This window comes from Acipenser ruthenus, chromosome 47 (assembly GCF_902713425.1).
Source record: "Acipenser ruthenus chromosome 47, fAciRut3.2 maternal haplotype, whole genome shotgun sequence".
Taxonomy (NCBI): domain Eukaryota; kingdom Metazoa; phylum Chordata; class Actinopteri; order Acipenseriformes; family Acipenseridae; genus Acipenser; species Acipenser ruthenus.
In genome coordinates this window covers 8,550,058-8,564,420 of record NC_081235.1, presented here as the reverse complement: position 1 = coordinate 8,564,420, position 14,363 = coordinate 8,550,058, and the positions used below count along the sequence as shown (strand labels likewise).

The 14,363-nt window shown below is 46.7% G+C and overlaps 1 protein-coding gene across 3 annotated transcripts; it reads right to left on the bottom strand.

Moving 5' to 3' along the window:
* Position 1: 1 nt before the first annotated feature.
* On the bottom strand, positions 2-13,619 carry LOC117401420 (SHC-transforming protein 2). Of its 3 annotated transcripts, none has more exons than XM_059014040.1 (14): positions 12,735-13,619; positions 10,450-10,728; positions 8,186-8,256; positions 6,251-6,311; positions 5,863-5,982; positions 5,559-5,612; positions 5,074-5,125; positions 4,365-4,491; positions 3,649-3,832; positions 3,472-3,562; positions 2,843-3,025; positions 2,174-2,466; positions 1,689-1,825; positions 2-1,277 (listed from the first exon to the last, which is right to left on the bottom strand). In XM_059014040.1, the coding sequence occupies exons 1-13, from the start codon at positions 12,765-12,767 to the stop codon at positions 1,697-1,699; spliced, it is 1,677 nt and encodes a 558-aa protein (XP_058870023.1). In that variant the 5' UTR covers positions 12,768-13,619; the 3' UTR covers positions 2-1,277; positions 1,689-1,696. The 3 variants fall into 3 exon arrangements, with proteins under 3 accessions (XP_058870023.1, XP_058870024.1, XP_033858007.3); XM_059014041.1 differs by lacking the exon at positions 12,735-13,619 and adding an exon at positions 12,627-12,728; XM_034002116.3 differs by lacking the exon at positions 12,735-13,619 and having other exon boundaries at positions 10,450-12,585.
* Between the last annotated feature and the right edge of the window lie 744 nt (positions 13,620-14,363).

Here is a 14,363-nt window from a genome sequence, read left to right as displayed (position 1 = left end):
CTTGGGTTTCTTGAGCTCTTGTGGGTGTATTTTAAATGACCAGGCGAAAGGGGAATTATATATAGGTGCTGAGATCAGGGGTTGACTGTAGTTACAAGAGGACTTACTAGACAAAGAGAATCATGTTGTTAGATTTGAAAATACTGTAAAATGTACCCAAGGTTGTGATTTTGGATGGTTGTGGTATAAAAAAATAAACAAATACAATATAAAAAACAGCATCAGCAGTTTGAAGCAGTGAGCCAACTGATTAAAATAAAGGGTGATTACTGATGAACTGAAAGAGACACACGGAATTACTGTGAGATGATGAGGAAAAAACTTATACACATACAAAAACAAAAAAACACATCTGAATCCCATTTCAAATAAAAGAAGGTTTCACGTTGCAATCGCAGGGAGCCACACCCACCTTCCCGTCAAACTTCCTTTCTCTCTTTTAACTTCTTATTTTATTTCAAAAGTCCTGATTGAAAAGAACAGCATTTACAAGAACTCATGAGAACATCTTCAAAACTTTACAAAGGACTCGGCACAGTGCAGAACAGTCCATTCTCAGCACCGTGGAGGCAGATTCATTATGATCATGCTTCTCAGGGTGATTCTGACAGCAGCGTGGTACAATCCTCTAGCAGCACTGCAGTAACACTGGCTAACGTGGTTCAGGTCTCCTTGCACGGGCAGAGGGGAACTAAAATGATTTTGTTAGCAGTTCAGAATGCTATTGGAATGTATGGTTTATTACGTGGAAGATCAAGCAGCATTCTTTTTGTAACCCGAGCTTGTGTAAAGAGAGACGGTATCATATATATACTGATGGAGCTGCGTGTGTGTTTTAATGTGCTCTTGATGAATCTGGAGCTCCTAAAATCACTTCAGTGCTACCCCCGCTTACATAATGGAAAGAATCGCTGTGGTTTTGTACAGTAGTGCTTCAGTGTGTTAAACGTCCTCCCCCCCGGGTGCAGAAAGAGTCTGGGGCGGCCGTGTCAACCTCCTGTCTGCTTGTGCTCTCGTAGAAGCCTCGTCCGTTCCCCCAGTGTCTTGTTCAGTCTTTTATTCCTTCAAGCACACAGACAGGACATGGTTTAAGGACGGTGTGCTACCAGCATGCCTTAACAGTTTTTTTTTTTTTTTTTGCAATCTCAGTGTTTAGTCCTTGGTTGGAAAATCCCCATGGTTATAGGAAACAGAGTTTCAGTCTGGCCTGTGCTGCGCGTCTCTCTCTCTCTCTCTGGAATCCAAAGCCATTCCGGAGAGCAGTCCTGCAGACTTATCTACAGATACAAAATACATTGCAGGAATGGGTTTAGAATGGAATACATTTTAAACACATTCAATCTAAAAATACAGAGCTTAGTTAAAAAAATAATGCCTAACTCGTATGTTAACAAGCTCCTATTGAATACAGATACGTACCGCCCGGCTAGAATATTTAATATCCATAGAACAGAGATATTAAGGCTGTTGTAATGTCAATGGTTGTAATGGCTCCTGATTGTAGTGCTATTTAGGGGGAGCACTATTTTGGGGAAAATCCTGATGGAGAAATAAAATAATGGAAAAAAAAAGAAAAATGCACAGGCAAGTTTTGCACCGGTGCCAAACACCAGCACCACCAAGAAACTGAAAATCCATTAATGGTGAACCCCGATGTCAGCGCTAAACTCCCATGATGCCCCACTCACAGCGGCCGTCACTGCTTCCTCCGGACCACCTGCTTCAGGTGCAGCTCGCTCTCCGCAGCCACGATGGGCAGCCCGTCCTGCAGGTGGTAGCTGATCAGGTGACTGATGCTATCGAACAGGACGTCCTTTGTACGCACCTGTGGAGGGGATAACAAAGATGTGAAGGAAGTTTAAAGGTTTTTGGTGTAGCCTACTTTAAATGTGCCATTAAAAAAAGAGGATCTGCTGACCTCTAGTGGTAGCAATTAACTGATGAAATAGTCCAAACTCAAGAGTAACTTAGAGTTCCTTTTTAAATCCCTGTACAAGCGTTAAGGGCGTTCAGTATTTCACGTTTCTTATGTTGTATTCCTTGCACGTATGCACTGGATTAAGCAGGGTTAAGTAACGACAGTCGCCTTAACACCACATGACAATAAACCGTGTCTCGCACTAGGCCCATTCCAGGCGGTGCTGGCAGATTCTCCCCAGGCTCATGGACTCACCACGCCCTCGGGGTCCACCAGCAGCAGGTGTTTGGGCAGCCCGCTGTGCATGCCCGTCAGCACGTACTGCCCCGGGTTCGTCACGCTGTCCCGCACCAGGAAGTCCCCGTCCATGGCTAGCAGCTTCTCGGCGTCGCGTCGGCTCATGCGTCCGTGGTACCAGGGCTCGTGGCGCAGCTGCTCCTCCGTGGGAGCAATGGGGGCGCGCCGGCGTGGCGGGCTGGGCCACGCATCCTCCAGAGCGGGGCTCTCCCCCCCAGCTTCGTGCAGCTTCAGCGCATCCTCGAACGGCCCTGAGGGGCGGGGTGAACGGCAGCCGTTAGTCTGGTGAGAATGCTGGCAGGCAGCTTCAAGACACCCTGCAGTAATATTGTTGTGTTACATTTGTTTATAAAATAATCAATAAATTAATTAATTGTCGTCTCCCACCACCTTAGTGCTGATTGTAATTCACGTTTATGACATGGTTTCACCACTAGGTGGCAGAGTTGATCCATATTTTTCTGCAATATATTTTCAAGCCACAAGGGGGTGCTGTGGATCTATGCACAGTTTGCAAGCCCCAATGGTGTGATACAATTACAGCTGATACTGTGGTTGCCTTTCGCCTCTGGCTGTCCCCATTATGCACACTAACACTGAATGCTCCCCACAATGCAGCACACTCACTCATGTCAAAGAGGTCTTTCTTGGGGCTCTCCTGCGCCCCCTCGCTCCCCGGCTCCCAGTTCTCCAGACTCTGCGTGTTCACGTACAGGTGGTCCTCGTAGTCACGGCAACCAGGAGGGCGCCCGTCCGCACACAGGTAACCGTCGCTGGTCAGGCCTGGGCAGGAAACTGGAAGCAGTTGAACTGCCGTGTACATGAAAGTATTGAAAAGCAACAGATCAGTATCGTTTTAAAACGTGCACCAAGGGATTTCTGATCACGCCTTTCTTGTGCTGGACACGCTGCAGCAGGGGTTTAGTATATACAGAGGATTCAAACACGACACACAGCTCACTATCCCAGGAGAATCAATCAGGATCCAACAGGACACTCATCCATCACTAGAAACCGATAACTTTTGAATAATTCGCTACACTGTTCCGGATCTGTTTAGTTAAGTTCAAGGAGGGAGGAAGCTTGTGTGCAAGAAGCTAAAACTGAAACGAACCGATAAGCCAACCCTGCCTGCGTCTGACGTGTGAACAAAGCTCTGGAGGAAGACTAGTGACGTTACCTGCTCCTAGGACCCCTACTGAGTGCAGCGCTCTACGTGCTTGTGGTGCAGCGCTGCTCCAGGCTGCTGTTCTTACCGGAGCTGCTCTGACTGTCCGTCTCCCAGTGCGTCTCGTAGCAGGGGGGTCCCGAGTTCTGGCACCCCGCTCTTCTGACAGGCGAGCCGAACTGCAACGCAGAGCCACACAAACACACTTTAATCCCGAGTAGAAACGTCCGGCGGATTTGCAAGCACCTCGTTGCGTCTCGCTCACCTGCGGGGTTCTGTTGCCACGGCACGGCTGGGGGTGAACGTGGCCTAGCAGGGCCGCACCAGGCCTGAGCCTGGAGTCTACCAGCCCCCCCACAGGAGGCTCCTTCCCTGGGATGCTGTTGTAGTAATCGTGCTCAGAAGAGTCTTCATCGTCTCCCCACGCCGACTCCTCCACCCCTATAATTCTGGGGGAGAGGATATCAGAACAAACATGTTGCATACATTGTAACAAATTATACTCTGTAGTATTTATGCTGACGGTGTGTCAGGGCTGGAAATAAGACTCTGAATGCATAGCAGTTTCACCCATTCCAGCTTTTAATACGTGCCAGTGTAGAGGTAACAAGCTCAGGTAAAAATAAAAAAAAAAAGGTCTGGATCAAGCTGCAATGCAATGGGAGTCTTACTCTGTGTGGGTATTTATTTTGAATTTCACATTAGTGTTTATTTTAAGTAGCCACAGAGAAAGATGATGTTTCAATATTTTCAGTGCCATGATACAGAAAGATTATTGAAAATGTAATATCAGTTGTGAATTCTAAGCCAATCCTAACTTTCATGATAAAAAGTTTACAAAAGTTCCAGCATGCAATCGGACAGATGACTAAATGCAGGCTGGGGATGGGGCGTTTGGGGACCCACAGTACCCCACCCAGTACCCCTTGCCATGCTGAATAGATAACTCCGGGTGAAAAGGAGAAGGAGGCTGGCTCTTACCGGTCGGGTGCTGAGATGGCTTTGGGAGGGCTGTGGAGGTACTGTTTGAACTGCAGCTCGAAGGCCTGTCCTATCGTACTGATGATACTCTGAGCCAAGCCGTCACAGCACTCCAGTATGTGGCAAGCTAGTGGAAACATAGATACCATTGACATGATAGCACAGGCGTTCCAGGGAGGGCAATAAGACTCCCATTGCACAGCTGTTTGATCCATTCCTGGTTTCACTATGGGTTTAATAAGACACAGCTGAGCTTGTTACCTATACTGTGGCAAATCAGGCTTGTAGCAAAACCTGGAATGGGTAAAACTGCTGTGCAATAGGAGTCTGATTACCATCTCTGGGTTCAGATATAGGGACATGGTAGTGTAGCTTTGCAATGCTTACCTATGCGTTTACCAAGCTTTATTACACTTTGCTGTGCCTTTACTATAGGAAACGTTTATAAAGGGGACAACCAGCTTATCAGGGAAAAAACGCAACAGTGAGTCGACTGTTGTTACGTTATTTCATTTTGGTTGCATGAATGCAGCAACATAATATTTTTTTTCTTGTTAAAATCATTTTCTTCAAACCATGCGTAGAATATCAAACAACGGGTACTGAATCTAATAGGCTGTTTACATATGATACATATCGGAGACGCTGCATGCTGGAGAAGCATTCAAACAGTAGGTTCAGTTAATGCCTCTGAAGGAGCTGCCCTCACCTCTTTGGTTGACGGGGTCCTTAGCCACGTACGCCACGTAGTCTGGAGTGTCCTAAAGGAGACTGCGCGTTAGGAAGAGCATGTCTGCGAGTCTGGACTGTACTGCACAGGGCTGTACTGTGAATGAGCAGGAGGGGTGCGCCGATCCTCACGCTGGTAAATAAATCCATTCACCAACGTGCCGATTTCAAACCAACAAAAGCCTGTCCTTCCCTCACCTTTACAACGCCCAATAGTACTTCACCTCCCGAGTGTTCTAAAAGCCGACTGGAAGATTAGTTTCCTCTCCTCTGGGGGGCGCTGACGTTTCTACCGCCGCACCGAAGCCGTGTTTTCATTGGCAGTGAAAATGTCAACGCCCCGGACGAGAAGAAAATGCTTCCAATTTTTAAAATACTCATAAATATTGAATACCTGCTGATAACTTCTTAAAGGCAATTACAGAGCATCAACACACCCCGAATAGAAAAACAGGTCAGTCTTACCGTGTCTCCCCCCGACGCAAACGAGATGGACTGCATGGGGTGATTGGCGATGACCTGTGACACCGGAACATTATTATTATTATTATTATTATTATTATTATTGTTCTGTATTACTTCTAGAGGACTGTGGTGTGTTACTGCTTGCTACAGCATTCCTCCAGCTTGTGTTGTCCAGTAAGCATGTTTTGCAAAGGGCACAGCAGTGCCCAGCGTGGCAGGATCACTCGGATAGTGTTTCGTTGCATTGTAAGTTGCTGCAGTGTGAAACGCTCTCTTATATCTAGGGCGGTACAGAGACGGTTACCTGCCGCGTCGTTGGCATCATCAGGTTCAGCCCGTCGATGGAAATGTTGACCGCGATGGTCATCCCGGCAAAGCGCAGGTTACTCTTCCCCATGATCTGCAGCAGGGCTTTGTTGGCGGCCTGAAACGATACCAAAGAATGATACTCTTCAAGAACTGCAGTCCGTCCCATAGAAAGAGCACAGCAAAGAGCATCACAGCACGCTGACAGCATGATAAAGCATTATAAAGACCAGCGAGGTATGGTAAAGCATATTCAAGAACCCGGATACAATATGGGGAAAAAGCACGTTGTAACCCTGGGAAATGCATGATAGAACTGCAAAGATACTGTGCAGAAAATAACACAGCAAACATTTTATAAGGGATATGTGCGGACGCCTCCTTACCTTCTTCTTCCACACTCCTTTCACGCCAGGTACTGCTTCATATAATCTGTTAATCGCCTCCCTGGAATCAAGCAAAGAACATGTAACGGAGTAGCAGTGTGCGTGTCACATGAATTGAGCTGCGCTCGCCTCAGTCACTACACATCCTAGTTCAGTCACACCGGTGGAAAAGTGTACTGCTGTACTGGAAGACTCGGCATGGTCTTGCAAAGCACAGTGCAGTGCAGTGCAGGTTCAACAGCTACAGAATCAAGTGCTGCAGAATCAATAGCTGCTGCTGCTGCTGCTGCTTCCTGGTATGGAATCACTGCCTGTGCTATAGTTTCAGTTCAAAGGTCACGCTGTCATTTTAATGACACTGTATCACTGTGTAGCTAGCTAGCTAGTTATGATTCTTAATAACTAGCTACTTTTTTTTTTAAAATAACATCCTTAACTTATTTACTTATTTCTCACGTACCTAAAACTTTATCTCGTGTAAGAAAAAAAAAACTCAGATCTTGTTGTTTTTTTTCTTTGGTCACAGTCTAACGCCAGCTAAGTGATTACAATCAAGCTGCACACAAATAACCTCAAGACTTATTTACTGCGTTGTTCATATTGCTCGCTCATGAACTGTATGCGCACGGTGTGCCTCTAGGTGAAGCATATGTGCTTGTCTTGCCCTGCCATGACCCAGTTAAATGAGCCTCTATCATTATTCCCCTGCTTAATTAAATTCATTCATTACTAGAGTCCCGAAAAGCATATGCAATGCCTTTTCTGCTCCAGCAGGTTACATACTGCAGAGATTTTTTCATGCATGCACAGCCTTCCTCCCCAGGAATTCTGGGTGTTGAATGGGCCAAGCTTCAAGCGTCAAGTTTTAGTTTTTCCAATGCTTTAAACTGACACCATGCATCTGACACCATGGCTTCTGTATGTCTGGTGGGTGCAGGTGATGCATGCTGCCCATGGTATGCACCAGCGAGCTCCTTGTATTGCAATTGGATAGAGACACCTCTGAGTGCTGAACGGCACTGCTAATGGGATCGGTAGAGCTGTTAGGGTGCGTTCCTGACTCGGCAGCCCACGAGGGGTTAACCTGCTCTGTTTTGTTTCTGTGATTTTCCAGCCTGTGTCCATCTGCCTCTCTCTGCTCTACTCCAATGTCATTAGGGAGCAGCATCAATAATACATTGCGGTGCACTTAGCTCTCGCATCGCAGCTCACATTACTCTTATTGATCGCTGTGATCCTTCACTTTCCACACCGGCTCTGGGAGGGAGGGCTGCCCGCACCCGTACCCATCTACAATATAGTAAATAAACCTGGCTCTCACAACATTGGACTTCATCGCTCCCCTAATTCAAAGCCATTGCCAATCAGCATTATTGCAAAGCTAGTTTATTCAGCTATCGATGGGCTAATGGGCTGCATTGACCACATTAACAGGCGACTCGTATTGTGTGATTATGCCATTAACCAGGCTGAAGCACTCTGTTGTGTTCGAGAAGAAACCCAATTACTGTAAGAGAAAGGTTTGTAACAGAAACTTTGTGTATCCAGGAAAGACTAGTGTATTAATATAGGTTAGACTCCTCAGAACACTCACCCACCAATCATCAAGCTCTGTTTGCGGGCACCGCCCACTAGGCTGGACCACTGGTGGCTACAGGAAGTGATTTCATACCAGGAAGCAGCAGGAGTTTCTAGTGCTGTAGCATTGCCATTGAACAAAGTGCATTACAGAAAACATCTTTAACAGAAGAAAGGAGAGGGTTGCTAGTGCTAATAAGAGGTATAGACCTGAAAGAACCTGGTTATTCTTTAAAGGGGTGTAGGTGTTGCTGGTGAGAATGAGAGGCAGGAGGACGCACTTTAAAAGCTGGCCTGGCTCTCCCTCAGTGCGTTTCAAGGTGAACACTGTTACGCCGTGTTCCGTTGTCTGCTCACCTTGTCACCTGGGTCCGAGTGTTGAAGTCCAGGGATCTCATCGATTTCAGCACCTCGATGCAACCCATGTACTGCAAAGAAGACAGAACAGCTTTGAAACATTCGTCTGCCAGGGGGCCGATTCAAACATGTTCGACGGAGCAATTCAATTACAGCAAAGCAGCTCTGTATCCAAGGAGAATCAGGATCCAACAGGATACCCGGCAATGCCACAGAGCAGGGAACAGACACTTTGTACTGATTAAAAGCAACTAACTAATCATCATCATCTTCATCATCTTCATCAAACCTAATCACAATCACAATAACTAATCCCCAGTTAAATCTGCTCTTGTTTTCAGTCTTCTGTATCAGGAAGTGTTATTTCATGTTCTCCACGCTGGCCATCATTTACAAGAAACATCATAATTGACACTTACATGGTCTTAATTGTCCTGTAAAGAGATCACGACGCAGAGAGCTTGCTGTAAGAGTGTGATTAGGAGGAGGGGTGGGGGGGGCACGACAATACTTAGGTTTCATTAGTCTGGCTAAGTGTTCTCAGACTCCTATCAGGGTTCCCTGTGGAGACAGGCCACCTCACTGGCAGCTGTTCAGGGGTCTAAAATCCTCTGCCATTGTCCCTCTCGCTGGTCTCCCTCCCTCTCCAAAATAATAAATCATCTCATTTCTAATGCCCCCTGAATAATTGAAGCACTGATCGGCACCTTACTCAGTACTTTAATGACGTCACACTCAAATCAGGGGCCAAGCAACTCGCTGTGATCAATTAGGAAAATGACTACGTCACACAAGTGGGAGCCAAACAAGCCTGCTCCTGTTACTACTTGCAGCAGTAGGAGGTTATGCACAATGTCCTACGGCTCAGACAGCCAAACAGAAATGACTGAGAATATTTTATTAGAGGAAACACCCATCTGGAGAGCTAGATGTTTTGATGACACACTGCCGAACCGTTCCTATCAAAGCAACTGGAGAGAAAGAGACAAAGGAGGGACTCAGGCAGCAGCAGCAGCAGCAGCAGCCCTGGGAGTGACTGTGGAAGCCAGTGTGATTTAATTTGTGACATCCTGCCTCGTTGCTCTGTCTCCAAGACGCTGCTGCTGTTAATGGGGCCGGATCATAAAAAAAAAGCTGCTTTGTAGCCCTGTTTATACTCCATCTCATGTGATACAAAATGACTTTAATCAAATATAAGCATGAATAAATCTCTCTGTGTAATCCAGTTAGGAAGCGTGCGCTGACACACAGTGTAAGACGTGATGACGTCAAGGGGGCTGCTGAAACTTAGATTTTGAATCGGGTAAAGGTCCTGCCGCACAAAGTCATCGTATTTTCTGTGGTGTTCTCTAAGGACAGCGCCGTCGTCATTTAAATCCCCGGGCTTGCTCCTGACAACCAACAAGATTGTCACGTTAAATAGCCCTGGTGCTGTTTCAGCTGAAGCACAATTGGGGTTCAGTTTCACTGATAACCTTTTGCAAGACACACAGATAGGGCTGGCATTTGTAACATGGGTTTTAAGGCGGTACCCTTTTTAACTGCTGGGGTTTGATTATGCAAACAACAACCACCACAACAATGGACTTCTAACCCCCACAGTGGTAGACATCAAGGATCACAGTACTGTAATCTGCAGGGCATTTCCACAATCAAACAAAGTCTAAAGAATACAATTGTGTTTTTAAACTCTTGCCTGGAACACAAAACGTTCTTTTTAAATCTGTACAGGACCCAGGACTGGCACAGCACTAGAAGGGTCTCAGATAAGCACCAAAGACTGTGGAAGCTGAATTTCCCTGTCTAATTGTCCATGCAGGATTTTAAAGGGACGACGCAGGCATTGTGTGAGTTCACTACGTTGTTTGGGTTTCCACCTGCTTCAGACAGACAATGAGAGCGGCACTGTGACATCCAGCTATGGTGCATTAGCAGTGTGGAGCTTACTGTGTGCCCTGTACATAGATGTGCAGGATATATCTAGTGTTACTATATGGAAAAACACCTGATATAAGAGCATGACTGATGTAATAATGTAAGCAATATAACATCAATAAGGAATACATGCATCACATGAAACGACACAATAGAAAGGCTGGGTGAGTTATGATCAAAACAATCAAATGAATCCAATGCTTTTTTAAACCAGAAGACTAACACAAAAAAACCCCCACTAAGATAAAGACCTTACTCTTACTCAAAGCCTACATAAGCAAATGCACAAACCCTGTAACAAACTGACAAGCAAGCAAACACAGACCTACCCTGACAATGTAGGCAGCCCCTGGTCCCATAATCTTCTTATCTGGGTGCAGCCAGCCCTGGGTCGGCTTGTTAATGAAGCTGCCCTTCTGAGTAACCCCTTCGCTGGCCAGCCTCATCCCCGCCACCCGTCCCCTCCTGCTGGATCCAGGGACTCCCGTGGCTCCCGTGGCTCCCGTGGCTCCTGAGACTCCTGAATCCAAGGCTTGGGCCCCTGGACTCCCGGCACTGCCGCTGGGACCCCCAGCCCCAGCTCCACCGCCCCTCAGCCTGTGCATCGCCTGCAAAGAACAAGGGGTGACACAGATCGGGTCGCAAGAGTTCAGCACGGCTGCCAGGCTAGCCACGGGGCCAGTCGCTGCGCCGTTGGCCCCCGGCCCCACCATTTTCCCCCCTAGGTCCTTGCTGCTGCTGCTGGAGCTGCTTGAGGGGCTCCTGCTGAGGAAGGACGAGGCGTTGGAGAACTTCCACTGAGGAATCCTGGGGATGAGCATGCAGAAGGTGGTGGCGGCGTCCTGTTCGCTCTCCGGGCAGGGGGGCTCAGCCGGGGGGCAGGAGGGGCGCTCCGGCGGGGGCAGAGGAGGGGGTGGGGGCGGGCGGGCTGACGGGGATGCAGAAGGGACCGGCGTGGCTACCACTTTGCCGCTCATGGCTAGGCTCTGCATCAGGTCATCGGAGGAGGTCACAGAGTCGTTGCGGAAGCGGCCATACTTGGGCTTAAGTAGCATGCCCGGGACGGTCTGGAGGAAAAAAAAAGAACCCAAAAAGGCCTCTGCTCCCGGACTGCTCTCTCTCTCTCCCCTCCTCTGACCGTCTCTCTCTGGCTGTCTGCTCCTATTCTCCCACTCTCTCTCTATTAGCTCTGCTCTCTCCGTCCTGCCCCCTCCCAGCTGTGTCTCAGCCCCCCCAAGCTGGGATGATGTCATCATGGTGTTATTGCTGGTCTGTGAGCCCCGCTGCCCTGGAACTGTGTCCGCACGTGAGCATCTTGCTCTCCTTCCCTCCCATTGGAGCAGGCAGGGAGCTAGCGGGCAGCCAGGAGAGAATTCACGTCTTCGCGACGGCGTTATAGTGAGGTTTTAAAGGAACAGGGTCCCTTTTTAAAGCAAGTGCAAAGCCAAGAGGAGGATGAAATCACTGTAGCGTTATGTAACTAGCAAGGGATGACTGAGAACGGTGATGTAACTGTACCAGCCTTCAACTAAGTTGGCATTTTTTGCACTATTACGTTCACCGTATTCCCTTATTGTCTTTATCGTATATATTATATAGGGTCCACAGTGTTGTTTAAAAAAAAAGTTATATCTTTTAATTGGCATGCGTATCGGACTTGACCAGACTAGATTTGCATAGAAATCGTGGCACTCCCTTAAGTAACAAACATGGAAATGCGTAATCAGCGGTGCAGTTGTAATTAGCACGTGCACTAATTAGCTGAGTGCAGGACCCAACAGCTTTACCCTTGTAAAAGTTTCCCACAGTAAATTAGCATCCCCCCCTCCAAGCCACGTATGTTCATTTCCTGGAGCTGTTTGGGTTGGAAGCCGCTGCCCTGAATGCATTACAAGAGCATTTTAAAAAAGAAAACCTCTCGAAAATAACTTTAATAATTGATGCGTTTCAAAAAAAAAATGAATTCAATTAGCAAAATGAGCTCAGTGCTGTACAGCCGAGGCAGACGTAGAGAGCTGAGCTTGTTAGCAACCAGGAGACCCTGAACCTGAAATGCAATCACACAAACTGGGTTTAGCAGGACTCAGAAATGCGAACCTTGACTGTTACACACAGTTTATATATGCACGTGCAGAGTGTGCTCCAAATAAACCCTAAAAAAAACTGTCGAACGCAGTAACTACACATATGGTCAAACCTTTAATAGAAAATGAAACATCTTTTACAATTGGACTTGAATTGCATCTGGTTGTGTGCTGTGGGTTTATAGGCGTTCGGGGGCTATCTCAAGAGGAGAGCGGATTTCTCGCGCACTCTTTGCTGTGTCTAACCCATTAAAATCTAAATAACAAACAACAGAGTAAACAGAGTAAACAACAGATTAAATAATAAAAAGAGCTGTTGTATAATCAAATAGCAAAGTGTAATTTAGCACAGAGAAACACCTGTGCATGTTACAGCGAGTTAAACCGACCCTCCAATACAAAACCACAAACGCATAACTTACTGAACAATCTCGGGTCTGTAGAAAGACTTCAGATCTAAAACGACGTCGCAGTGTCAGGTCTGTTATAGCAAGATGTCGTATAAAACAGTGACAGGTGCAAGTACTTACTTTCTTTCTTTTCGTTTTTATAGGAAGCCACATCGACCACTCGGATCCCACCCTCTCGTCACGCCAGTCACAGACACTTCCTTGTTTCAAAGCACAAGGTGACGCTTTGATGCGTGGAACTGTTGCTTTTTTAAAAGTTATATATAAACTGTTGTTAATGTTTGAAAGAGACGTGACATTTAAAAAAAACAGCCCCCCCTCCCCCCTCAGCTAATAGGCTGGTAATAGGTGGAGGATTGCTGATTCTGCAATGTGTCTCTCTGAACCTTTCACTCACTGAAACATCTCTACCCTGTAGTCAGTCAGGGCACAGTATAGTGCCTGCGCAGTTCTCAGACTTGGGGTGAGGTGGGGGGTCCCCAGATAAAGCGATGATCAGCTGAGGGGTGTCTTGAGAAAAGCTGGGGCTCTCACGTTTCCTGATTTCATCAGGGGTTTTATTTTTTTTTGCTTAATTTTACCATCAACAAAACTTGATAACCTCTCAATATTTCAGTTTTCATAAAATTGGATTTGGTTGCTCATCCGCAGTATTTAGATGCGGTTGCACCGAGCCGTTAATGAGTGCGGTGGGTGAAGAGCAAACAGGATGTCGGTGCAGACCTTCATTCAGCGCTCTGCAAAGAGCACCGAATCGCCCGGCTCACATATCATATTGAGGTCACTCTGCTTAACCACAGACTGACAGCACAGAGGCAATCTAAACATGTAAATAGGACACGCAGTCAGGGGTCTCATTCCCAAAACAGGGACGCTTTGATGCCTTGATTTTGAACCAACCTGGAAGACTGGACGTTGTAAACTAACTGGACTGTCAAGAAGGCAGGGTGTTAAATAATGATTATAGAAAGAAAAAAAAGACAAATAAATTAGTGTATAACGTTACCCCCGCCCTCCCTCCGTCCGTCCGTCCGTCCGTCCGTCCGCCCGCTTGATGATGTTCGTGTGTTTTTCTCTCACGGTTTACAGTCAATGTGTTCCAGTTTGTACAGTGTACTGTCGTGTACCACCTCTCTCAATGGTTTACACAGTGAAAAACAACAACAGAGTAGGAGTCTGGATGTAAAGGTCATTCCGCCCCCTTCCCTTCTGAGCCGCTAACCCACTGCTCCCCCTGCGCTGTTTACAAAAAGACACACAAGGTACAGTCTTGCGACCTCTTTTAGAAAAGTTGCCCCGACGATATTAAAGTTCACCTCAGAGGCTTTAGTTTCCAAAAAGGTAGAGAAACACGGCAAAGGAGCTTTCATTTTTATTTTTGTGTTATTAAAGTAATTTGCTCGTATTGGGCCTTTTTAAGTCATATGGCTGTGTGGTCCAGTGGTTAAAGAAAAGGGCTTGTAACCAGTAGGTCCCCGGTTCAAATCCCACCTCAGTCACTGACTCATTGTGTGACCCTGAGCAAGTCACTTCACCTCCTTGTGCTCTGTCTTTCGGGTGAGACGTAGTTGTAAGTGACTCTGCAGCTGATGCATAGTTCACACACCCTAGTCTCTGTAAGTCGCCTTGGATAACGGCGTCTGATAAATAAACAAATAATAATATATATTTTTTTGTAGGTTATCAGTGCTTTGAAAAACGAGAACAACCTTCAAACTCTTGTAAACTGAACTGCAATTATTAATCAAA